This window comes from Manacus vitellinus, unplaced genomic scaffold (genome assembly GCF_001715985.3).
Source record: "Manacus vitellinus isolate BGI_N305 unplaced genomic scaffold, ASM171598v3 scaffold_5_pilon, whole genome shotgun sequence".
In the NCBI taxonomy this organism is placed as follows: Eukaryota; Metazoa; Chordata; class Aves; order Passeriformes; family Pipridae; genus Manacus; species Manacus vitellinus.
The window spans coordinates 17,218,118-17,243,575 of NW_021940682.1; the positions used below are offsets into that span (position 1 = coordinate 17,218,118).

General features: G+C 39.5%; 1 protein-coding gene across 1 annotated transcript in view; it reads right to left on the reverse strand.

Annotated features, from left to right (window-relative positions):
- The window catches only part of MRTFA (myocardin related transcription factor A), a 48,901-nt gene extending 24,482 nt beyond the window's left edge, over nucleotides 1-24,419 (reverse strand). The window contains exons 1-2 of the mRNA XM_008931525.4: nucleotides 23,909-24,419; nucleotides 5,734-5,799 (exon numbers count right to left, since the gene is read on the reverse strand). Coding sequence (XP_008929773.1) covers nucleotides 5,734-5,799; nucleotides 23,909-24,035 — 193 coding nt within the window. The 5' untranslated portion in view covers nucleotides 24,036-24,419. The remainder of the gene's footprint in view (nucleotides 1-5,733; nucleotides 5,800-23,908) is intronic.
- Between the last annotated feature and the right edge of the window lie 1,039 nt (nucleotides 24,420-25,458).

Sequence of the window (25,458 nt, forward strand, 5' to 3'; positions counted from 1 at the left end):
TATTATTTTTAGATCTTAAAGACTTTACAGGTTTGGACATTTTATTAAACAACTCTAGGAGTTAACAATATTTACAGTCCATACATTTGTTTTTAACTCCTTATCCTAAATGAAAATACAACTTGTAAGTATGGAAGTGAAGCAGTTGTCAATGGGCAGAATAGCAGACACTAGATGGCAGGAAAGTAAAAATTTGTATTTTTGCTTTGTTACTATAAATAAGATTCCATAAAACTGTAAGGAATGTCACTACAAAGACCTGATATGTAAAGCAGTGAGAGAATGACGGGGACACATTACATAGCAGGAAGAGCTATTTCAGGGTGTTTAAGCAATTGCTTTAGCTGCAGTTCAAATATAACACACAACAACCTTGAAATGTCGACTGTGTAGCCACACTGCAACAGTAAGGAACCAGTAAAACTCCACACAGGCATAGCAGGTCATCTATCCTAGCCTTTACGTGGAAGTCAAAATATAGCTGAGGTATTAAGAACTGCACCTGAAGTCATTGGCAGGACGACAGAACAGTTCGTGCCATGAAAAATACTACACATTAGATAACTGTGTATGTTCCAACAACTTACTGCCTCTCCTTTCTTTGACATACATAAAAAGATGCTCCTCCTTCACAACTAACAGTTAAACAATTCATAAAACTAGTTTTCTTCTTTTGTTTTGTTTCTGACATTTAATACGTTCTACTGTAGGTATTGTACGTAACAGGAGCCAAAAGTTGACTATATCCTCAACCGATAGGTCTCCTTCAATAACAGCACATATACTAAATTGACCAGCTACATAATAAGAAGTAAGAATAAATAAGAAAATATGAGCATAAATATTAAATATAGAGCCATACAATTAAGTTGGAAGTGCATAATTTTCATCAAGTATTTAAAAAACTATTTTTTTTAAAGGTGGGAAGTGATTAGACTGTCAGGTAAAGGCTAAAGCAGAAACAGCATTTTTACTACACAAACAGAAGCGTGTATGCATGGCCAAATTTGGGGGTTGAGATGTTAAAGTCTAAAGGTATGGTTTAACTTTAGAAACTCCCAGGTGGAAAGCATTTTGCTTCCTGAAATCAGTACCTCAAAGATCCTTGTTTTTTTGTGATGGTAGCTATGCTGGATGTAGAAGACCAAATATAAGCTTTGTCAAGATGATGAACCACACTGATATGCCAAAGCACAACCTATGTTCTGTATCCTTAGATCACCAAGTGACCCCAGTAAATGGCAATTCCTGTAGAATTTGTCCCCAGCAACGTCTCAAAGATACCAAAAAAAGCAAATACTGCATTGTAGTTTTATAACAAATATTACATTTTCTCTAATAAACTTATGGCCACAAAAAAATGCAGCTAGTGATATGAGAGACCTAATCAGATTATAATCATTAGACTGTCTGCTGTATAACAATCATTTCTAATCATGTGACACGTTGCAATTGAACCGTGGCGCACACTCTTCGCGTAGTCTGAAGATAAAATACACTCTACTCAGGAGAGTCTGAAACACAGCAGCACAAGATTAACAAATCTTGTGTTCTGAAACACACTCAAACATCTACCAGGCTGCACATCCAAGTGGAAAACCACATTGGAGTATTGTTAACAGACCTATGGCATGGAAACACTTCAGCACCTGTAAAAGCAGTCAATTAGAAAACCAGCACAAACTCCATACTTTTTGGATCTACAGACAGCCATGTACTCTGTATATACTGCATCCCAGAACATAAACATACAGTCAGAGGAGTTGGATGTGGGCACAAAAACTGGCAAACATCAGATACACTGAAGTGAAAAAGGAGCTCCTGGAAATTCTCAGCCTGTACAGAAGCCACCTTCCCTCTAGCTCTCAGTCCAGACAGTGCCCTTTCCAAAGGTTGCCTGTGTCATCTTTCAGATACTCACAAAGCACTGCTATAGAGCAACACAAGGCACATTACCAGAAATTATCTACTTCTGCTTCATCTGCTTCCATAAATCTGATGGTCAAAACAGCTTTCCTGCACAATTGTGCCACACAACAACCTTGCATGCTTGCCTACATTTTGTGTTTGCAGCCAGAAGCCAAAGATCACAATCCTGATGGATAAAACAAAGGGCATGTGAAGCTTTAAATCTTGCAAAAGAGAAAAAGAGGCACATATTTTGCATAGCAGAGTATTGCTACATTTGCCAAATGTCTTTCCCCTAAAAATTTTTGCTGTTTTAATTGAAGATATTTTCCACATATCTTTCTACTCAGATGTACGTTAGCTACTGTTTTGAACATTCTTTTCAAGGGTGAAAAATGGGGTGTTTAATACTCCCCCAAAAAACCTTACAATACCTGTAACCTTTAAATTCAACACTGTAAAAAATGACAGCATCTGACTGTTCTTCTACAGCATGACAGAGTTCAAAGAGTTGAGCACAGACAGCAGATTTTGTTTAACTTGCATTTTGTGAGGACGAGAAGATGAAAATCATCTCTGCATAGCTACAAAAAAATGCAAATAGCAAAAAGGTTTGTCTATTTGCACTGTCAGAAAACAGGCCAAAACCTGAATAAACATGAAAACTCAGCTCTCCTTTTTTCAAGATACAGTCATTCTAGCTCTAATCACAGGTACGTCAGATGCAGGTGAAGACCTGCTTCCCACCTCTTTTCTATGGGCAATTGAGAATTTTAATCTTCAGCTAATGAATCCTGCTGCTAGGGAAAGGTTACACAAAGTGGTAACAGAAAAGCAAGAAGAATTAATGAAGCATAAACCCAAATTATTTTGAATCATCTGTCACTGCCTATAAATGTTTTATTTCTTAGTACAATACACTAATCTTTCAGTGAAGCATAGCCCTACTGTAGGTGGCTGGTGGGTTGGGAAGATTATTCAAGCAAGATTAAGTGTACTTGGTAAAAAAATGTTGAAACATTTGCCTTTCCACTGTATCATATAAACAAAATTCCAGCAAGTAATTCCCAGTTCTGTTACGAACAAGCAAAGCAGAAGCAGCGCGACTCTCACACTCGTTTTAAGGTGACACAAATGTGTCTTCTCCCACTCCTGACATTTACACTGTCCAAAAACCTTGTGTTGATTGAAGCCTGAAATGAAATTTCTCTTTCTGGGCACCAAGTTGAATCTAAACAGCATGTAAGATTTACACTGCACTCAGGAGAACCAAAGGTACCAAAGTGAGTTTTCATCCTAGATAGCTTTTAACATGTAACAGAATCTTTTACTTCTCCCATATTTGGCTCATGGATTTTTCCACGTCTGTTTGCCTCAAGATACAGGAACTGATCTGTATGAAAGACTAATCTAAATGAACATGCAGGGTAGCATAGTAAGACCAAATGTAAACAGAAATAAGGTCGATGCTGAGGAACTGACATCCACACTCTAAGTGAAGGTGAAATGGAGGTTTGGTACCAGACAAGTTGTAGTCTAGTCCCATGGACTGAATGCATATTAGCTCTAGGCAGAATATTTTCCACTTTACTTTCATCTCAATTTAATCCAACACTCAAACTTCATTTCACAGTGCAAAGCAAGGTACAGCAGGCAGGTGCAATCAGGAGCTTCATTTCAAAAGCACATTCCTGACTTAAGCTGTAATGTAGATAGAACCACAACCATCACAATTCTTTCAAGAGTGTTAAGACTCTCCATATGGAAAATAATGATTAAATCATCATAAAGGGCTGCGTGGGGCCTGGTTCTTGACTAATGAACTCAAGAGGGAGACACATAGTCCAGTATAGCTGTGTTCAGTAGTAGATGACAGGGGAACCAGATTAAGTACCTAAATGTTTTCACAGACAAGGGGTGCAGGCCAGAGAGATGAAAGAAAACAGGATGCTTGCACATTCCCAGCATTAATAAAAATACCTATTCTGGACTCATGAAAGTAGAAGCAAAGCTGTCATGCCTTTATGATGCTTCTAGGAGGAACATGGTCCCTAGTCATCCTCTGTACTTCTCAGGTTAAAAATGGGTCTTTTGTTTTAAGTGTCACAATTTATCTCACATCTGATCTTCTCATTAAAAATGGCTCAGGGAATTATGTGTGGCTATTTCCAGTTGGCAGGTATGGGTAAATGATACCATTACTTGGGAGGAACTAATTTCAAATCATGTTTAGAACAGATGTGCTAAAGTGGTTTTTCTCCATTGCAGAAAAGACCTTTTTATGTGTCACCAATATTTTCTCAATTATTTTTCACTGAACATTCTTCTTTGGTCCATCACAAAACTCACATGCAAGAGATATAAATGAAGTAATGAAGGGCACAAATCTGCAAAGACTAGTAATTTAGGCTATATTTTAAGCAAATTCAAGACTCATTAATTATTCAGGATGCCCGACTTGAATTACTTGCAAGGGCATCATTTTCAAAAGGCCTGTAAAATAGACCCCTCTCAGGAATCACAAGTTTGGTCAGCCACACTTTGAAGAAAGCCAGTACTGAACATAAGTTAATACAGTGTTTGCATACATATCCACCCAAAGTAGGAGACCACAAAGAAGTCAGGTACATTTTCTTCCGGGAAGCATTAGAAAAAAGGCACAGCTAACTGGGACACTAGTCTTTCATCCAATCTTTCCTTTCTGCTTTGGTAACATAATTTTAAGTAGGGGTGCCAGAAACATCTTGAGAAGATCACTGCCTTCCAGCAAGCCACTCCAGCCAACAGAGTGCTATGACAGGTTCTCTTCATTCAGAGAGAGAGCTGACAGTCTAACCTTGCGCCTTCGGCAAAGTCTAAGTCACACCACTGTGTCATATTACACTGTGCACCCCAAAAATAGAAAGAATGAGAAACTCCACATTACTACACTGTCTTCAAGTAAAGCTTGTGAAACAGGGAAGCGGGAAAGTTTTTGAAAGAAGAAAATACATACCTGATCCATTGCCTTTTACTAAAGGTGATGAGTGAAACTGAGAAGACCTCAAAAATAAAACATTCATTCTTTGGTCTTGCTTCAAGTTGTTAACTGTAAGTCATCTAGTTCAGAGGTACCAAAGGATGACAAAACTATTTGTCAGATACCTTTTTGCATTTTCGGGAGAAGAAGGGGAACCAAAAAGAAAAATATCTTCTCCAACATTAACCTCACAGTGAATTTATTAAAGCTTGTGTTCATCCAGAAATGTTCTCTGGCTCCACTGGTTTTGCCTTCCCCTGCATGGAGGGGAATGGCTGATGTTCATATGGCTCTTTCTAGCCACATTTTCTAGCTACAAACATAAAACAGGGTCCTTGGTTGGTTAACGTCTTGTACACACTGCCTGTTTTCAGTCAGTTTATAGAATATGTACGTACAAAGTTACAACTGCCTCAGAGGTCTGGGGAGCTGGCAAACTGCAAGAACAGAAACTGCAGAGGCAGGAAGCCTGTTAAAAGAGTGATTACCAGTATGTGTCAAGTATACAAGGCACTTCTAACACAGTATGTTCTCCTAAAGACTCTGCAGTGTGATCAAATGCAAGCATTGTTTTGGAGGACAGTTACACTTGCAGTCATTACTCTCTTCCTCAGTATGGGAGGTGGCCCCACACCAGCACACCAACACTTCAGAAGGACCAAGTTGGGTGGGACAGGGTGGGGCTCATATACCATGGTGTTCATGCAGAAGCAGGGAATCTGATCTTTCAAATCATCGGGGAAACCATTCTCCACTAAAAAAGCATGCACAAAAACACCAAGACAGAGAATTGCAGTGGTACTTACGCGGCATGATCCCTTGGCTCACCAGCTCCTCCCGTGTGCGTCGCTGCTGGAGCTTCAACTGCAGCACTGCACGACAGCAAGGAGAGGAGAGAGAAGGAAACCCATCAGTGCAAGAAACAACCGAAGAGACATTTTCAAATGCATCTTATTTTCTTCTTTGGGTGGCAAGGCACTAGCCAGCAGCAGAAGAAAAAGACCCCGCTCCCACCCCGCTCCCTGCCCTGCTGCAATTGCAGAAGTGGCCTGCAGCAGTCAGGTTTCCGTATGCTGCTGCGGGCAGAGGGAGAGGAAGTTGCGCAGGGTCTTGGCAGGCTGATAAAAATCCACAAACCCAGGCCTGTTTCTCAATTCTTTCTAGAGCACCAACTGTTTTCCAAACCATTAATATTAAAAAACAAACAAAGAGAAACACGGGTTGACAGCCCTCCAATAAACACAGAGTGACACCCCAGCTGCTAATGACTCCTGAAAACTCTAATTACCATGTGCAGATTAGATGATATGAAAAAATTGTTGGTCGTTACTGTAAATTACAAGGCTGATTTCCTTCCTCAGCTCAGAAATTCACCTTCAGAAACAACTCGTGAAAGTGAAATACCATGGATATGTCTGGAAGTATCCTTGTTCCACTGCAGAAGAAATCCCTTATCACTAGAATTTTTCCTATTTATTTTAGCATAACAGAACATATTCATGACCTGTGTGAAATGCAATTAGCTAGGTTTTTTCTAATGTCAATCTCTGGAATAGTCATAATTTCAACATTTAGTTTATAACAGCAGTTTCTCTTTAAACTACACAATCAAAGCAACATTCTAGATTGTTCTTACAGTCAAAGACATCTTCCATATGAAAGCAACCTTTCAAAACTGAATTAAAAAATCACATGCATGTGTAGACACACACACATCAAATTAGGACAACCTGAGTATGAATAGATATTGAATCCCATTTGCAATCCAGCCCAAACTCCTAAGTATACTCAACATAAATTATTATAAAATGAATGGCAAGGTATCTCCCCTGTTTTAATTTTAATTTCTCTGTCAAGCTTATGTCTATTGTATAGTCCACAAAAGAAAAGTCCACAAAATGCAGTGAAACCACTAGAGAACTAAACTGCTCTACAGTCTAATTATGCAATCTCATTATAACCCTTATGCTTCCTTTTTTAAGTACTTTGTTTGTCCAGTACATTCATTTCATACATTATATCCAAATTTGTCCTGTACACTCCCTAAAGCAGGGATCAAAAAATTTAAGAAGATGCCCCTACGTCTACTTACAGACATCATCACATTTTACCTGTTTCTTTCAACCTCCTATTTGCAGTTTGCATTTGACTAAGATACGTCTTCCAATAAGGGTTCTGGTCTTCATATGTACTAAACAAGAGATCCATCTCTTCTTTGGTTGTTTGCACAGCAGCCAATCACCCTTTCTTAAATGCACACCTAATTTTCTTCTTGGATTTGTCTAGCTTCCACTTCCACTGGCTCTTGATGTACCTTTCTTTGAAAGGTTTATGACAGTGAGAGGAGTACCTCCTACCTGTGGAGGTACCTCTGTGTGCACAGTGTGCAAACTAGTTACCTCTCTTCTGTTTCTTAAGACAAACTATGATTTCTTAATATATGCATCCTTGGCAGGAAATTACTTTCTTTAGTACGTGGAAGTGAGAAAGGGAGGGAGGGTGTATAGAGCACCATGGTAATTCTGTGTGGGATCAGCCAAGAGCCAGAATGAGGAGGAGGGAACACAGAGGGGAAGGAACAGGCCCTTCGTTTGGCTGTGAAACTGCAAACAGAAGTGGTAGTTCCAGACTCTTCCTCCTACTCAGCATGAGATCGCACTCCTACTTCTGTGCTAGCGAGGGCTAACGCAGCCTCACGGCTGGGCCTCCTCTCAGAGCTCTTCATTTGCTGGATTCGTCTTGAGGGTATTAAACCCACATCTACATGAGCACTCGATCCAACAGCTTGCTGCTGCAGTGTGAAAGCTCTCACTCCCCCCATCAGCTCTCGTGTTCCCCTGACTGGTGGCTGGACTCACTGACACGACATGGACCACAGCCCACTGGAAACACGGAGTAGTTCTCTCATGAGTGAATTGAAGAGGGTGACCATATAGCCAGGAGTTGTGGTTTAGCAAACAGGACACCAGGTATTTGCCAGCACTACCATAAGGTGGGAGTTAGACTTCCTACTTCCAACAGCAGATTGCTACTAAGTGATTTCTGCCCCATTAGGTAGCAATCCATTAAATCTCTCACTGCATGGCATTATTTCCACTAGTGAGCCATTTCAGGGACCCATATCCATACCCTAAATTAGCACATCTTACTAAATGTATACAGACAAAGTGCAGACCTATAGCATCAGGTTCAGCTCCCCAGCTTTAAGTGCAGATAATCTTATTATTACTCATGTCTTCCCATTTACACATCTAGTAATATATGTTAGCCCTTTTTGCCAATTGCTACGACCACCTACTTTCCTTCACATTTCTAACTACACCTACTCTTTACCTTTCACCTCACAGGGTCAGGGATTTTCAGCAAAAAGCTCCCACACACTTTTTGCTCCTTGGTGCATACTCTTTCCTCACCTGTACTGATGCACATTTTGCTCAACCGTCTCAGTTTGCCTAAATGATCTAAACCATTTTTAAACATCATTATTTATGCCACCATAGTATTTGTTCTGTCCACACTGTTACCCATCTTGCATTTGTTTCCAGACTGCACGGTGCTGATCCCAACCAAAAACACTTTCTATGATTACAGTCAGTTGTTAATCCAACTAAGCAGTACTTCATTAAATTCAAATATACTTTTTAAAGCCAAAATATACCACACTACCAAGTTAAAGATGTTATAAAAGTCTATTACAAACAGATAAAACCTCTAGCAACCAAATTTCACATATTCAAACAACAAAATAACATTTGAGCAGAGACGTTTTCACAAACTAAAAAGTTGAACAGTGTGATTATACTGTTCTTATACCATCTAAATTCTTTATCAAATTTTCCACGTTTTTCTTCCTGGAACTGATATCAGATGAGCCAGTCTTTACTCACTCATCCTCCTTCTGCACTGAGGCAAAATGCTACTGGTCTTTTGCTCTTCTGAAGTCTCCCTGCTGTTCTCAGATTTATTAAAATCAGCCTCAGTCAGACAGCTATAGACTTCATCAAATGACTTAAAATTCCCTTTGTGACTTCAGCTTCCCTTATGAATTTCCTAAATATATCTTATTTCTTTATCAGTTACCATCTACTACCCTTTTTCTCTACCCATGATACACACCTTTTATTTTTAAACTCTATGTCCCTAAACAGTAAGAAACTAGCAACTATCAAGAGAACTAAACTAGAGAATAAAAAAAGGGTCATTTTCAGAATACTTTTAATAAGCACTAAGTAATTCCTTGGATTTATTAATGCATATACATATACATTATGCACAAGTTATAATCAGCACATAAAGCACTTTTTTTCCCAGGACAGTTTACTTTTGTGGCAGGGAGGAAGGCAAAAAGGATTATTTCAGTTCACTTCTGATTACATTTTGGCTTAAATAAGTACTTGGAGTTCCCAATGCCATTTCATATATTTAGGAGATCACCTGTTTACATGTGCAAGTGTGTGAATCCTATATATAGATTAACAGATGTCCCAAGCACCAATCCAAGGCTGTTGTACATGGAGCTCAGCCAAAGGTCTAGAATGACCAGAGAAATTCAAAGTTACTCTAAGACAGACTGAAGTGTAAGTCTTTCAATCACAAATAAACAATTTTCTGTTTCCTTTATCCCTGCACTTAATCTTTAAATTAATTTTCAAATTAAGAATAAAACAGGTCATATAAAGGGGAGTATATAACTGCTGGTCAGAAAATAAGTTCCAAACTGGTACCCTTCTACTCACCTTTTCATTCAACTTGTGACACAGACTATGCAACATTTTGTGGGCTTTGTATGCTTGTCTGATTTTCCCACTCAAAACTGGGCATAATTTAATTATTTCACAAGTATGAAAAGTTCTGAATTAATGTCTGAACAAGGCTTTTATATCACTAATGGACTGTTCCAAAAGTTAGTAAAACATTTCAGAGAAATTTGGGAGTTAGTATAGAGGACTGCTGCCAGCAGTTTCAGAGAAGGAGCAGAGAACTGAGGTGGTGGGGGACGTATTAAATGACAAATAATATTGCCATATAGCCACCATCAACAGAGTTACCCTGTTAGTAAAATACAGCAAGTCAGATTATTTTTTGTTCATCTTAGCATAAAACTTCCTCAATAGGGAAGCCACAGGCATATTTCAAGACCAGCAACTCATGGTTGGTGGTAGCTCAGATTCAGCAGTATATACTTAATATAGGGAGGCTGCACCCCTACAGACACTTTCAGGACACTTACAACTCCAGTTGTAAGCAGTGCATTAGTAGCAAGCAGAAGTAAAAACAAATATCTACGATGAGCCAAGTTGTTTTTTGCAGCTCGTTGTCTAAATCTGCAGCAGCGTGCCTGCCCTTACACATACATGTCTGAAAGCTCTTCTATTTCTACACCACACTTTGTATTTAGTAGTGTGACTAGACCTACTACAGAGACTAGACTGCAGATTCTGCATCTCTGCATTTCAAGGTTGAAAAAAAATAAAAATCTCATTTTAAAGGCTATGTCACATACCAGGACAGGTTTGTGACAACAAATTAAAAAAATATTCTGCATTTCCTGTTTTTTGAAAACTAGTGAAGGGAAATACATGGCTTGTGAACTGCAGCTTGTGGTGAGGCTTCATGTATGTCATATTGAATACAGACTTACTGCCAAAAGGAGTCTGTGTTCACATTGCTACAAAACGTTTTCTTCTAAGGAATCCCAAGTGATACTGAAGGTTGCCCAGCCAAGGTTATGATTAATCCACATAGGCTGGATTACAACAGAGACAGCTCGAGCAGTAGTGCAGAACAGGAAGGAAGGAAGGCTGCTATGGATAAATGAAATCCTATAGAGGGGCTGAGAGAGGCAGAACTCCCTGGAATTCAGGCTGGGATACCCATGCAAAATGGGAGAGTGCAAGACATAAACTTTATATTAATGAAGTTTATGAAGGTTGAATGTTCACAGACGTGATTTATCAATTTCATAAATTCAGTGAAAGCAGTCTGCCTGATAGAAAAATTCATCCTTGCAACCCAATGAATAAACCATGTGATCAGGAAGAGAAACCACTGAAGAACAAGAGAAATTAGCCTAACTTCATTATCTAAGCTGAGGAAAGTGCAAGCATAAGTAAAAACAGTCAAAAGCAATTTAATGCTCATAAGGGCTCAGGGTCATTTATTTGTATGCTGTTCACCACCTCTGCATGCACAGCCCATTTTGAACACACCGTGCTACAGCATCCTCTTAACTCACAAGACAGCTTTAATACAGCATGAGCTGGGATGGAAACTTGCCAGTTAGTTCAACACCTCTACCTTTCCGTAGCGACAAAGGTATTTTAGGAGAATTTTCACCGGGCTAGCACTGAGTAGGTCTGACTATGTTTTCTTTGTGAGGGTCAGAGAACACAGCCTAAGGAAACAAGGCACTAAGCCTACATATACTTTCCAATTTTTTAGTCCAATGTGTATAACACCGTTAGATTAAACCAACAGCCTGTATGCAACCAACTTAATTATAATATGCAACAATAAAAGACAGCTTTGACAACATGGGATATTTGCTGATCAAAACTGTCACAGCTGTTTGTGCAGAACTGGGGCCCCTAACTCAGACATCACAGTGCTGTGTAACTACTGCTTTGAAGGATGAAGCCACCTTTCCACTAACCACTCGGCCAGCAGCTCTTCTAATTACATTGAGAAGAGAACCTTTTTCTTAGTTGCTGATGAAACAGTCACATTTGACCAGTAGCCAGTACTCAATTCAGCTTTTGAATACGTAGTGCACCAGCTGTTGTTTTTGGTGGAGGCCGTATCCTACATTTCTGACTGAATTCAGTCCCTTGGAAACATGGTAAGAAAACCCTTCCCTCACACTGAAAAATGGTCTCTGAGCATTTTTCAGCTGTGTCACCTCACAAAACAAATGCTGACTTGTGCTAGCCTTTTCCTGCTTCAGCGGGAAGCCAGATTAGATTCTTGTTCAAACACCAGCAAGGGCAGCTAAACTCCAGCTGTCTGTTCTATACACCTTTCTGTATAGAAGCAGCTAAGGGAGGTTAGTGAACCAAAATTTTTGTAGTGTCCACAGGAAGCTTTAAGAAAAATTCAACTCTGATAATCTGTGATCAATGAGTGAGAATACAATGGTCAAAATTAATTTTGATCTACTTAAATTGCTGAGGCGGGTTACTTTTTTTGTTTTAGAGCTGCATTTTTCTGATGTTGTTGACAACACACCCCACACCACACAGAATGTGCTAGAATGGGGGTTATCAACAAAGAAAAGCTAACTTTTGGGGCCTTTTTTAAAGGCAATTTTCTGAGCCTAACAGCATTTTAATCCACTAACTGCTGATGGGGAATACATGCTGGCTTTGCATTTAAGCAGACTGTGCAGTTAACAGAGAAGCATTTAAGTGAAGCAGACTGTAAATGACACCCAAACTGCAGGGATTATATGACACTTTGCTGCCCTGGGAAGGGGATGCCAGAAACTCATGTCCCTCAGTGGGGTGAAGAAGAAGCAGAAGATACACTTGATCTTCACAACTTGCAAGCATCCACTGTTGGGAACAGCGGCCATAGGGTTCTATTCATCTCAATGCATTTTAAAGAATAACTTGGAGCAAGCCTGGGCAAAGGGACAGTTAAGCAGAAGTTTATTTCTTTACTATTTGAGACTATCTCTCATTCCACTACCTCTTTTCTCTACTCAGGCAACAATGGCTGCTATTAAAATGCAGGCAGCTTCCTCAGCTCTTCCTTAGCAACCATCCTACAGAGAAAATGGACTTAGGGAGGGTAAAGATTAGAAAGAAAATTTGTTTTAGTCTCTTCAACTGTTATAAGAACCTTTCACACTAGAGGCAAAAGCCACTTATTTATAATCATGCTGTGGTCTTCTCTTTGTGAGGAATAGGATTGGGATCACTCTCCCTTACACCCAAAGAGGATGCCCGTGAAGCAGATCCTGAACAGGAAACAAAACCAGGACCAGGAGCGGTTCCCTACTGCACGTCATATGAATGATGAAAGCAGATTTCTTAGTAGCACTGCAGAAATCAGCATGTCCTGCTGCAATATGCTGACCTGGAGAGGTGTCTCATGCCAACTTGGAGAATACTGATACAACTCCTTACCCAGCTGTGCTTGTCCAACACAGACGATTGTAGGAACAAAGCTGAAGAGGGGGTTTAACCAAGAAAGCCACACAGCTGCCTCAAAGGCATCTAGTATGGAGGACTTGAAACTCTTTTTACGACCACCTTTACTTTCTTATCCTCTTAGGAAGTTTATGAGAACATTAAAAATTTGTACAGATGAGAACAGGAATACAATTCTGCCTGATGTAGATCTAAACCCTCCATCAAGTGATTCTAGAAAAACAGAGCACATCCTTCACCTCCAAAGCAACAATCTTCAAAATATTTCACAGTAGATATGTAGTAATAATCCGAAGATGCAATGTGGGTCACATAACACTAGAGCTGGCTTTTTCCATCCAGCACTTCTAAAAGCCTTCGGGCTCTGAAATGCCCAGAAGCTTTTAAAAGTAGCTGAAAAGTACAGAAAAAGGAGAGACTGATCAATTAAGAACATAAAAAGAGAAGGAAGAGAGAAAATTAACTGACTCTCACCCTTAGGGCAAGAAGGCTTGTTTCCTGATATAATCACACTCTTCAAAGATTCTGCAGCCCAAAATGTTCTTGGGTCATATAAAAACATTGACATGACACGTAGCGTACACATGCCTGCTGATATATTAGATGCCTTATTTATATGACCATGTTCCAGAAGACTAGTTTTGGCTACTAGAAACAAAAAAACCCCAGGTACAGAGCAATAGTCAAAGAAATACGAAATAGGAAACATTAAAAAAAATATTTTCAAAGGATGATGGAACACTTGCATGTATTACCTTTTAATGAGTCAATTTTATGAGACATTAAATAGATCTCTTAGTGGAGACAGATAAATACAGATTCTTTGACACAGTTAATTTATCAGAATCAAAAATCCCAACCTACAGAGGAAAGTGGTCCCCAAAGAATATAGGATCAGAAGCACATACACAGTCAAAAGTAAAAGGATCTCTTTCCATCCCCATATATTACCACAAGGTAGCCGGCTCACATTGTGGGCACAGAACAAGCTACCTCAGCAGGTAATTTTTCAGGCTTCGTACCAAATTTGATACATGTGGAGATCACAGTTAATTCAAAACTGTATTCAGAAGGTAAAACTACAGTTTACAGTAATTTTAGTTTTGTTAGGACACAGTATTACATAACAAAAACAGTAGCACCATCCATGTACCAAGACATAAATATGATCTAAGATCCAGACAGGACAGAACAGTTACTCCTGTTAGTGGTTCTCAAAGGCTCAAGTCAGCATTGGCATTCTGGGGTGGTAAAACGTGCAGATATCAAAGGAAGAATCAGTTCATAGCCTTAGAAGTTTACAGTCCTCAACATTGCACACAACTGAACATGCTTATTTCACAGGTGCTACTCATGTATGTCACTCTAAATATTTGCAAACTTGATTATTACTACAAAAGTTATGCTGAATTTTGCAGGGTTCTTTTCATGTTTATTTATAATTAAGACTACCAGTTTTACAGTCAGTGCATTTTACGGCATTTACCTTTACATTCTTTCTCCATGACTTAACTCCTGCCATTTCCATTAAACACATAAGACTTATGGAGACTTAATGCCATTTTAATCACTGTTACTTTTTAATGCAATGCCAGTTTTGTCTTCTTTGATACTAAAATTTAAAAATCAGATAAATTTATTACTATTAGTACATGAGTCTTTCTATTGAACACACAGAAGCCGACTCTTAACCATAAAACCTTGGTAAGCCTAATAGTCCATTTCAGCACTTGCTGAAACTGCTAAAGTACAACTTTAAGAAATTAACCTGAAATACATGTAATGTGGTACATTTAGCAAGATATGCAACATGTAAAAATGTGCAACAAGCTTGTCAACAGGAAAAGTTGGTTTGCTTTCTGTACAGTGTACTGATTCTTATAAAATCATTCTGTTTCAGTAATACTGGTTAGGTGAAAACTAAGCGTGTGAATAACTAGGCACATATCCATATCTATGGAATCTGGCTACCATGCATGATCCAACAAGATGACCTGTAACAAAATACCTAGGTGGAAAGGTCTACCTAAAATTGACCCACTGGTATCATAATACAGTAAATATTATCTGTAATTAGTGCTTGTTGTATCTGTAATCAGTGCTTGTTGATGCCATCTATATACTCATTGTTACTATCTATAGGTGGAAGAGAAGTCTCGAGGGTGAAAAACAGAGAATTTCCCAATTCCCTGTGTAAATGTGAGTCACAGTCTACAGTGATTTGTATATTCCCATGAAACAATGAACAAGGAGGAACTAACGTTGCCCTTAACCACCTTGCAAAGACGACCCTAGAAAGAAATTCTCCCAGATAATTTAATACGACATGGCAGATGGGGACAAATGAAGAAAAAAGAAGGAATGGGTAGATATATCCTGACAATTAGAGATTTACGGCTGTCTACTAACGTGACAGTACAAAAGACAAGCTACACAAGGAAAAAACAAGTTTGAACCCTTTTCATTTTTTCTCTTGTAAAGATAGAGGTATCTCTGCCTATAAGAAAGAGATCCAAATTTTTGCTTTCTGTAAAGTTGGGACATAAGAGTTGTTTATATTTTTCTGAAAAATTATACAGAAGAAAAAAGAAAAAACATGTTTGGAGGTACAGCAGAATCCAAACAATTTTTCACTGTATCTAAAACTCTGGGCTCAAGGGATGTGTTTTTGTGAGGTTATAACAAGAAGAAAAAAAATCAAGATTGAGGCAATGCCATGACACATCCATAAAACACATGTTTGATTAGACATGTTCATAACACTAAAATTGATGATGAGAGCATCTAGAGACATGGTCTAATATTTTTCCTTCATAGTTCACCTCCCAGACTTCAATTTCTGCTACAGCTGAGTGCTCCAGTATACTAAGAGCCTCACAGATCAAGGTTGAAAACTTCCTCAAACATTTCTGAGACTGTGTTGTTGGCCCAATGATTCAGCCTTCCTTCTGCCACAGCGCACCCTCTACAGATAGAGGTTAAAAGTTCCCTTCACAGGAATCATCTAATAGTCAAGATACCGCAGATCTTCCGTGGCAACAGCTGGGACACCTCGACATATGAGTTGTGTTTTGGGGGTTTCCACTAAAACGTGGAATAATTCTGTATTTCGAAGACCATTCAGATTCTTAACAACCTAAAGATGTTTGGTTAACTGAAACCAAATGCAAATGAGAGCAAATGTGTTTTTCCACAAGTGGTAGAAAAAAAAGACTTAGAAGTATGCAAATTTAAATACAAATCTAGCAGTTCTTTAGAAAAAGTAATTAACTAGTTATATAGAGAACTCAGAAAGCTGACCCTTATAATTTTAAATTAGCTCGTTTGAGCATCTCCTAGCTTCAGACAGTTCATTGTGCTGACAGTTATTTCATGGGACATGAAACAAAAGTGGTTTTGTCCAATGTGCATATTACATGCAAAATAAAGAGTCAGAGCATTCCCTATCTAGTTAGCATTCCTGTCACCAGCTTCTGTCCAAGCCCTAGCATCCTCTCTTAGCAAGAATTTCAGGTGGATACTACAAGGAATTACCATATTTCAGTTCACAGTAGTGAGAAACATCCTTGCTGTTTTCTCAAAGACTGCGAAGAACACTTGCCACAATCATGTCATCTGAGGTTCAAAGATTTTGGCCTCTGCACTGCAACAGTTTGACACCTTCTTTACAGTTTAAATACAAATTCTATTAGAATTCTGTTCCTACTTGTAAAAAAGTTAGAAGATTCAGCTTTGACCATCATATCACTCTACATTAGATATCAGTTCCTCAACAGTAGCCCAATATGGAAGCTGATCCCCAAAATTTGCATTACACATAAAAAAACACATCTAAGTCCCTCAAAATCTTTGAACTGATCACATAACATCTACTGTTTTCTACTTCCTTTCTCTTTGGATATTTACTTTCTTTCAAAACTCTGGACTACAGATCTCCAGGACAGACTTTCTTGGGTTTTTCCATGAGGGAAGACCCACACCATTGAAAACAAATCCAGCTATGAGGCTTAATGTGGTTCTCAAGTGTTATCATAGCTATAAATATTGAAATAATATAATTCTGAGTAACAGGTCAACTAGCAAGCTAAAAAAACCCAGCAGTCCGGAATGGCTTGCGTGACCACTGACTTCAGACTGGTGGACAAATTCTGTAGATGTTTAAAATGCTTCTGCTGGCTCAGTCCTCTCCTGAAGGGCACAGAGGGCACTGCCAGCAGCAGCAGGTACTCCCACACTGATTACACACACTGCCAGATTCTCTCCCGACTGCTGAAAGAGATGGGCTTTCACTAATATACTGACCAAAAGCAAGTGAAGGGCAGACACGTTTCCCTTCTGTTGCTCCCTCCAGCAGTGAGGCAGGAGATGGCTACGTGGGGACAGCATTTGCAACTGCTGTACTTAGATCAACTGTCACATGTCAGCCCTGAAGATACAATCCTTGCCCTAAACTGCTTGCAGTCAGTGTGACAGATATTATTAGCAGCAGTAAAACAGTCTCTCAGAGAGATGCAAAGGTACTATTAGTTTAGCATCTACTTCTAAAATGCTGCCTTCCACTTCTGAAAAAGGAGAATTTGACATTGGAGCGCGGAAGAGGGAGTGAGCTGGAAGCAGGCTTAGAAGGACCTACACAATTGTGTGACACATAAAGAGGCATGAAAGCCTAGGAAAGTGAAAGTAATGAAAAAGTGCATTAAAAGAGCATCCACCAAAATAAGTAATGAAAGCCACACTGTTTTCAGGGACAGGTTATCTGCTGCTTGTAATACTGACCAAATTATGCAACGGGAGTTTGTACATTCTGCCTTCCAGCACTGCTGTGAAATTTGCAGAGGTGAGTAATCAAAGAACATAGCTACATCAACATTCAGTTCCTACAAAAACCACAGCTATAGTCTCCATGCACTGAATACTAGACAAACATGGAGCAGCATGAAGCTAGGGAAACTCCACACAGAGAAAATCAAAAGTGGATCTCTTCCTTCTGTCACTCAGCATCAGCCAGTTCTGTCCCCAGCAATCCAGCTGTGCCCTGACAAGTGTTTCAGTAAGGAAGGTTACCAGAAAGATGTTAAATGTGTCAGCTGGTAGGATGCAACACAGTCATTATGGGAAATACCCTCAGAATGGTGACAAGGTCCATGAGATGCCTTAAGGGATGGAGACCACAGAATGAGATCTTTACAAGCATGACTGCAACAGATGATCCCTGTCCCTATCATGGACAAAAATCCGTAGGCTTCCACTGAAAACTTTCGAAAAGCTATTTTTTTTTTACAAAAGATTTTCTTTAGAGCTGTTTATTTCTGAAAGCCAGTATTAAAATGAGATTTTCCAGAAAGCCTGCATTTCAAGAATTTTCACCGTCAATTTTCCAAAGAATCCACGTCAAAAAGCAATATACCCTCTTCCTTATTACTGACCTTTCACATTTCTTGTTAGCTCCATCAGGCCAAGTCTAACTTCAGATGGCAGATCCACAGGCTGGTAAGTCCAAATCTTTGTTTACTTGTAAGAATGTTGACTATATTATACACAATAAACTCTGATAGAAGGTCACCTGCACATTTCTACCCATGTCATTGAACACCAGGAAACATCCTGAATACACTAATGAGCAAAAAACCCATTTTTTAGTTCTTCTTAGTAATCACCATATTGCAAATTATTTCAGCTACTGCAGGTTTGCTCTTAGTTTGGAGAGATTCCAGGTTAGTAAATTTTACAGGCCAGGGAAAAACACCATGTCTACTTTTACTAGCCGAAGTAAAAGAAAGAAACCATGAACTCTGCTTCATGATAATGCCCTTCAGCAGATTATACATCCACTCACAGGCTTCCTGCAAGAAAAAGGAACACATTTTGCCCCACAGGCTCACTACACGCTTTAACTTGATAAACTTAAGCTACATCAGGAATCATATCCTATTTTCTACCATAGTCTGCAGAGGTTCTTGCCAAGAAATGTGCTGCTTTTACATTTTGGATTAAAATTTATTGATGCAGCAGGTGACAAAATCAGTAATTCAATGCTCAGAAAAGACTGAAGATATGAGAGTTGAGGCATGAAATCAAAGATCTAAGCAGGCACTTATTTTTGATATAGATATTCACTAAGTTGTTGACCAATGACTTGCAGGTGATGAAAAATCTGAGGTGACTACTGACAGATCTTAGAGATGATAAAAGTACTGAGATAAGATTTACACAGGCAGCCTGAGGTGGATCCAAAAACAGAAGGAAAAACCACAAGTGTCACTGACCCTCAGATCTTTGAGCAAGAGAGTCACGGTGACATCTGCCTAGCAAGGACTCTGAACAAGCATGTTAACTGCAGAAATTGTTTCTGGATGAAAAGCAAGCAATTTGAGTTTAAAAATCATAGTTCTGTTTCAAAAAAGCTTTTCAACAGCTTCCAGGAAGTCATTTGCTTTTAAACAGCCGTTTGCTGTTTAAAAGTATAAATACAGATATTTTCTTAAAAAAAAACCAAACAACAAATAATTATAAAAAAATCAGTAATTTGAAAGCCTCACAAGTTTTTTCAAACTTTATTAACATGTTTTCCAGTTGCTGGCATTATTGGTACCTCAACACCACTGCCACTGAACATGAAGCTCAGTTAAACTGTGAAGAAAATTCAGTTGACAGGGTAGGAGAGTACTCACTGCAAATTTTACTTGATATCATTACTAGTTCAAAGCATTGTCTGCATAAATGCTACTGACAGCTGTACTCGTCGCACCACACCCACTTTCTATTATTTTTTGTTTTCTGCATGCATTGAGTCCTTACACCTCCTTGCTCTTGCAGGTCCAAATCTGCAACTCTTTCCTTTTAGTATGACTTTGCACTAAAGAAAGCACCATAGTAGCCTTTTTTTGACAAATTAAGTATATCACAGTGTGGTAAACAAGTTAGCCTCTGTCCCTCTCCTCCTCCTCTTCCCATTCCCAGCTTGAAAATAGCTAGGACTAAAGCAACAGCTGGGGATCATTACACTGACAGGAATAGTTCAGTAAACTGCAAGAGGGGAAAACATGTCACATCCAAAAAAACCAAAACCACATTAGGGAATTAGGACCAAAAAAATATGTGAATTTAACTCCAGGAATAATGCTATGACTCTCCTTCCACTGATAACAACTGACTTATAAAAACCCTGGTCATTCAGTGTTAACCCTTTCCCTAAGCTTCCCACTCATGTCATAAAGTTAACAAATGCTCTGAAACACCTCTAGTCCTCAAAGTCAAACAAGGCACACTGGCAATTAAGAAAAAATAAATTTAAATTGCCAGCCAACTTCAAGCCACTTCACATAAATATACTATTATCTTACCTTCATTGCACCTCTTTAAGCATAGTCACACTCTATGGTTGCAACAAGAGGCTACAGGGAGTCTTAGCTACATACATCTGGTGTGCCTCTGGATTTGCCACACGAAATGCCAGCAGACGAGCTCCCCGTACGTTCAACGCATTCTCTATGTTTTAATGTGTCAGAGCACTAATTGCATAAGTAATTCCGAACAGTGGGATGCATTAGGCCATAATTCAGAAAGGCCTCTGTGTGTTTTGTGATTGGTTTCTGACACTGCTTACCCCTGCATTTGCAGGAGGCATCGCTTTGACATCTACCACAACATCTTCAGGTCCACTCTGAAGCAGCAAGACACAGATCACCCTTCACAGAAAAATGTCACCCTGCATTCCTGTGAAATGCCTCAGGCACAGGGGCTGCCCTATTGCCGGGGATCTCCCTGGGATTGAGAGCTTCCAAGTCTGCACGTGCAGGTTCTTCTGACCCCCCCTGGGTGAGGCACAGCCACGGGCCAGCTGGACCTTCAGGTGCCGGCAGGTGTGATGACGGTAAGGTCTAGATCACTCCTGAAGAAAGCCGTATGTTAATAAGCACTTGCATGACTCCTGATCTCTTCAAAGTACTGAACAGATATTAATAGTTTAATCAAAGGCTAAGCTAACTCAAATTACCTCCCAATTGCTGCAGACCAAGAATGTGCTCAGTTAGTGCAGATCAGATGGCATGCAGGAACTTGTTCCTGTGTCTGGGCCCTGAGATACAAATCTTAGAAAAAGACAGGTGAGTCTCACTGTCAGCCCCCGAGTCACACTGACCATTTTTGAAGGGAGGACTTGCCAAAAAAAAGTGTTTAGTTTAAGAGCAATGAATTAAAGAAGTAGCACAGAGGTGGAAAAGTTGGAATTTAGTTTTAGAAGTACTTAATTCTAAGATAGACTCACATGAACACTAACTGGCTTTTGAGCAGCTTTCTGCAATTCCCTCTTCGTATCTTTCATGAGGGGCTACCATACCGTTGTGTTAACTGGTCTAGGAACTGCAAACTGGGCTCTGTTATTTGAAAACTAAATCATTCCAAGGCATTCTTGAATAGAAAACATGTTTATGGATTCCTGAATTCTAGGAATTTTATAAATAACAGCCCTAACACATATTTCAAAAAATACACGCATAAGTTCTTTGACTTCCCCATGTGAGGAAAGGATCACCAGTTTCCAAACTTCAGTGTCAAGTCCTAATTTAAAAAAAGGTAATAAATCAGATTTAGGAGACCATTTGTTTTCCAGAGGCAAGGAAGCAAGACACAGTCTATTCCAGATATCCACTTCTCATAAGGATCATTAAGAGAACAGGTATGAGCACTGTGAGCGTTAATACAAACAGCCCTAGTTCGCCCAGTTTTATTAAGAGGTGGTAAAAAATGAGGAAGATAAATGCATGAATTTTCTCTTCTGGGTGACAACAAAACTAAGCCATCCCATTTTAGAGGGAACAGAAAGTAAGGTACAACAGTCATTATAGTTTCAGCTCAATGCTAGTTATGGACTTCCAGAGCTTCCATAAGGGTTTACACATGGGTGCATCTGTGTCTCTGCTGCCAGAAAGATTTGGCTCTGTAAAATACAGTGCAGGCTACAGCATAAACACAACAGGTATCCCCAGTCTGCAGGAGACTTGAATGGAGCAGCTGCAAAGCTAAAGGGTTATTATTTTCCTCATCTGATATGAAAGAAGCTGGCAGCATCTATTTGTCTTCATTTGGTAGCCGGTGGAAAGCAGCTACCTCCTCATCACATATGATATTAGAGTATCAAGAATTAGCAGTGGGGTAGGCTGATGGTATTGCTAGACTTTGCAGAGTCTACACAGCTTTTTCAACAATCAGAATTATACAAGATTTCAATGGCCTTAATTAACTTCAACTTGAGACAGTGACAAACCTTTTTATATTGTTCAAAGTAAGACAGAATTGCTTTTTCCACATTCTGCATTTTATCCCACTGTACAGCTTGCGATATTTAGTGACTGGATGAAAGATGTACCCTGGCACATCCAAGTGCAGAGCGCTCACCTTCTGTGAAAATCAATGCCTTGCAAATACAGGACAGATGAAAGTTCTGGCTTTTTAAAATTTGGGGTTGTTTTTTATCTCATAAGATTGATGTGCTGCAGCTCTTTGCTTCCAGAGCAGATAAAGTAATCTGGGAACACTGCCTGTACTAATGGATTTATAACTCCTGAACTTGAATTTGAGGACTGTGACTTCAGTTTTCTTTTTCTTTTCCATATTTTTTCAACAAAGAATATTCCAATGAAAACATGCAACAAAAACCAGCAATATTTTTAAAAGCTAATAACAAGCTAACTCTTGATAGATGATAAAGAGGTTTGGTAGGGGGAGTGACAGTTGGGGGCAGAAACTTAGCAGTTTTACTTGGCAGCTTCAGCAGGCCTAGAGCTACAAATGAGAGAAAAATCCTCTAACTGCAACTGCTACAATCCTCTTCTACATGCTGGTCATCTTTATGCAATAAACATGGCCTTATTCTATTTGGATTCTTGTCCTCAACTCCTTCCCCCTTTACTTTACCTTGCTCTCCAAAATGTCACTGAAAGTTATTTTCCCCTCCTCTCAGATGACATTACTCACTCTTGAAATCAGTCACCACCTTATTTCTGAGGCCACTGTACTCCAGATCATTGTTCGCTCCTGCAAGTTCCTGCTAAAATTTCACTTGTAGCCAGACGGATCCAATATTTCTGACAAAACACAAATATTGCTATGTTTGCTATTGGCATTTTGGGATGTTCTGCCGTTCTTCTCTGTAATCTTTTCCCAGCTCCTGTTTGTTGCTATTTATTACACGGTACGCTATGAATCGACTACTGCTTGTTTTCATCTTCTCAATCTTTTTCAATCCCTCCAGATCCTCTTCTTTCCTTCTAGGTATCACTCCCTGAAACCTGACTGCTGCTTGTTTACACAATCTTTCAGAATTGTCAAACTGTCATTAAAAAAATCACACATATTTGCAGTACACTACTATCTAAAAATCACATTTATACATATACACCACACTCCTTCCAGACTCTCTAAACAACAACATATAGAAACTGAAAACATGATACTCCAGAACAAGCCTTTACACCTTTAATGAAACAGCCTTAAAACATTGCTCACAAGAGCCCTACAGACATAGGGGAGAGGAAGAAAAAGTTTGAAATTAAAAACTCCCAAATGCAAGTGAAATTGTCTCAAGGTCCAACACTTCAAGTCACTACATACAGTGCTCCAGGCTTGTCCAGTGACATGCTTGAGGCACCCTCAGGGACAACAGGTCACAGGAGTCAGTGGGAAACCCAAAATCTGGACTACTGCCCGGAAAAGAAAAAGCAAGCAGATTCAATATGCAAGGGGGGGGGAAACCCCAACAAAAACCAAAACAAAAGCAAACCCACAAATTAATTATACAGTGTCTACAATACAGAAAGCAGAGTCTGCTAACCTTCTCGTAAGCTGTGGTATGAATCCTGATATGTGCCTGAACAGCTTTTCCCTTGCTTTGACACAGTCTCTGCAAGCGGCACAATCCCAACATAGGCAGGCTGGAGTGTCTTGGCTTTATCCAGCATATTAGAGGAAATCCCTGGACCTGAAGGCAGATTCTGTAACACAGAAGGCGTCCCAGGCAAGTGGAAGGGGTGCTTAAATCCTCACAAGAGACCCAACGTCAATCCCTCTCTACCAGGCTTCGGTCAGTGCACCGAGTGGTAGAGTGGGAAAAAAAAATTAGTTTACTGCTAGATTCCAAGGCTGTGCTTGCATAGGAACAGAGAGGTTCTGGAGGCACAGACAAATCCTGACAGCCAACATCTAAAGCTTAAAATCAGCAAGTCTTTTGGAAAAATTTTTCTTCCTACTATCTCAAAGCTGAGACAGAATCTCCACTGTTTCAGCAAGCAGCTATAAGCATTCAGGATCCCAGTATGCAGAGCACTGCTTATCAACAGATGCATGGACTTCTTCGTGGGGCCACTTGCAGTAACAGCCAACCTCATTCACCCAAAATAGTGAACAGTTGGTTTCTCTACTCACACTACAGACACCTGCCAGACAGGCAATATCATGTGATTGAGCAGTACCCTCTCTCCCCCTGCACCTCCCCACTGTAAGCACGCTGTGCACACAGCCAGGAGAACACCACTGCTCTGAGCACAGAAGCCACTCTTAGAGTTTTTGTTATGCAGAAAGATGAACAGATAATTCAGGAAACAGTTTTCTTATGCATTTGCTCTGAGACCACATACAGATAACAGCAGGCTACTTCTGTACAAGCACATATTCTCATCTCTTCTTCCTTAAATCCTTTCTCCCAACCTAGTAGAAACACCTACCTGAAGATAATCTGCAACCCCAAATCAATAACCCTCTTCTGCGAGCACTAGAACTTCAGAATTTGTGCTTGTATGGACACAGTCACCTCATCTGGCACTCATTTCATGTGCATCATGAACAGATGCCATATGGTTGACAAACTTTGGTTATACATACTGCCCACCACGGCACTGGAATTGGAAGTGGCCAGGAGAAAACACATTCTATCCAAGCCGCAGCCAGGAGGTACTCTCACCATACAGCTGGTGGCCTTGTTGGGTTTCAATCTTGCTAAAAATGTATCACAAAAGGTGCAATAAAGTCTAAGGTGAAACAAACAAACAAACAAACAAAAAACAAAACCAAAAAATATAGTTGTCCAATACCTAAAAAAAGTATTCTTGTATCTTTCCAGGGAAAAAAAGATAAAGAATAATGAGTGTCATTCTACAAGCCTGAAACAAAGATAACCACACAGACATTACAAAAATAAAGAGGTAAATACTCTAAACACTGTAGGAACAGTCTCCAATTCATATTGTGCTCCCATCCCAATTAAGACAAAAATTTCTCATCTCCAAATAGTTCGAGAGGCATTCAAGTCGTTTTATAGAGCAAGGCTGGAATTACAATCATAGGGAAAAAATGACTCTAATAATGAAGCTAATATCTAAGAAAGGT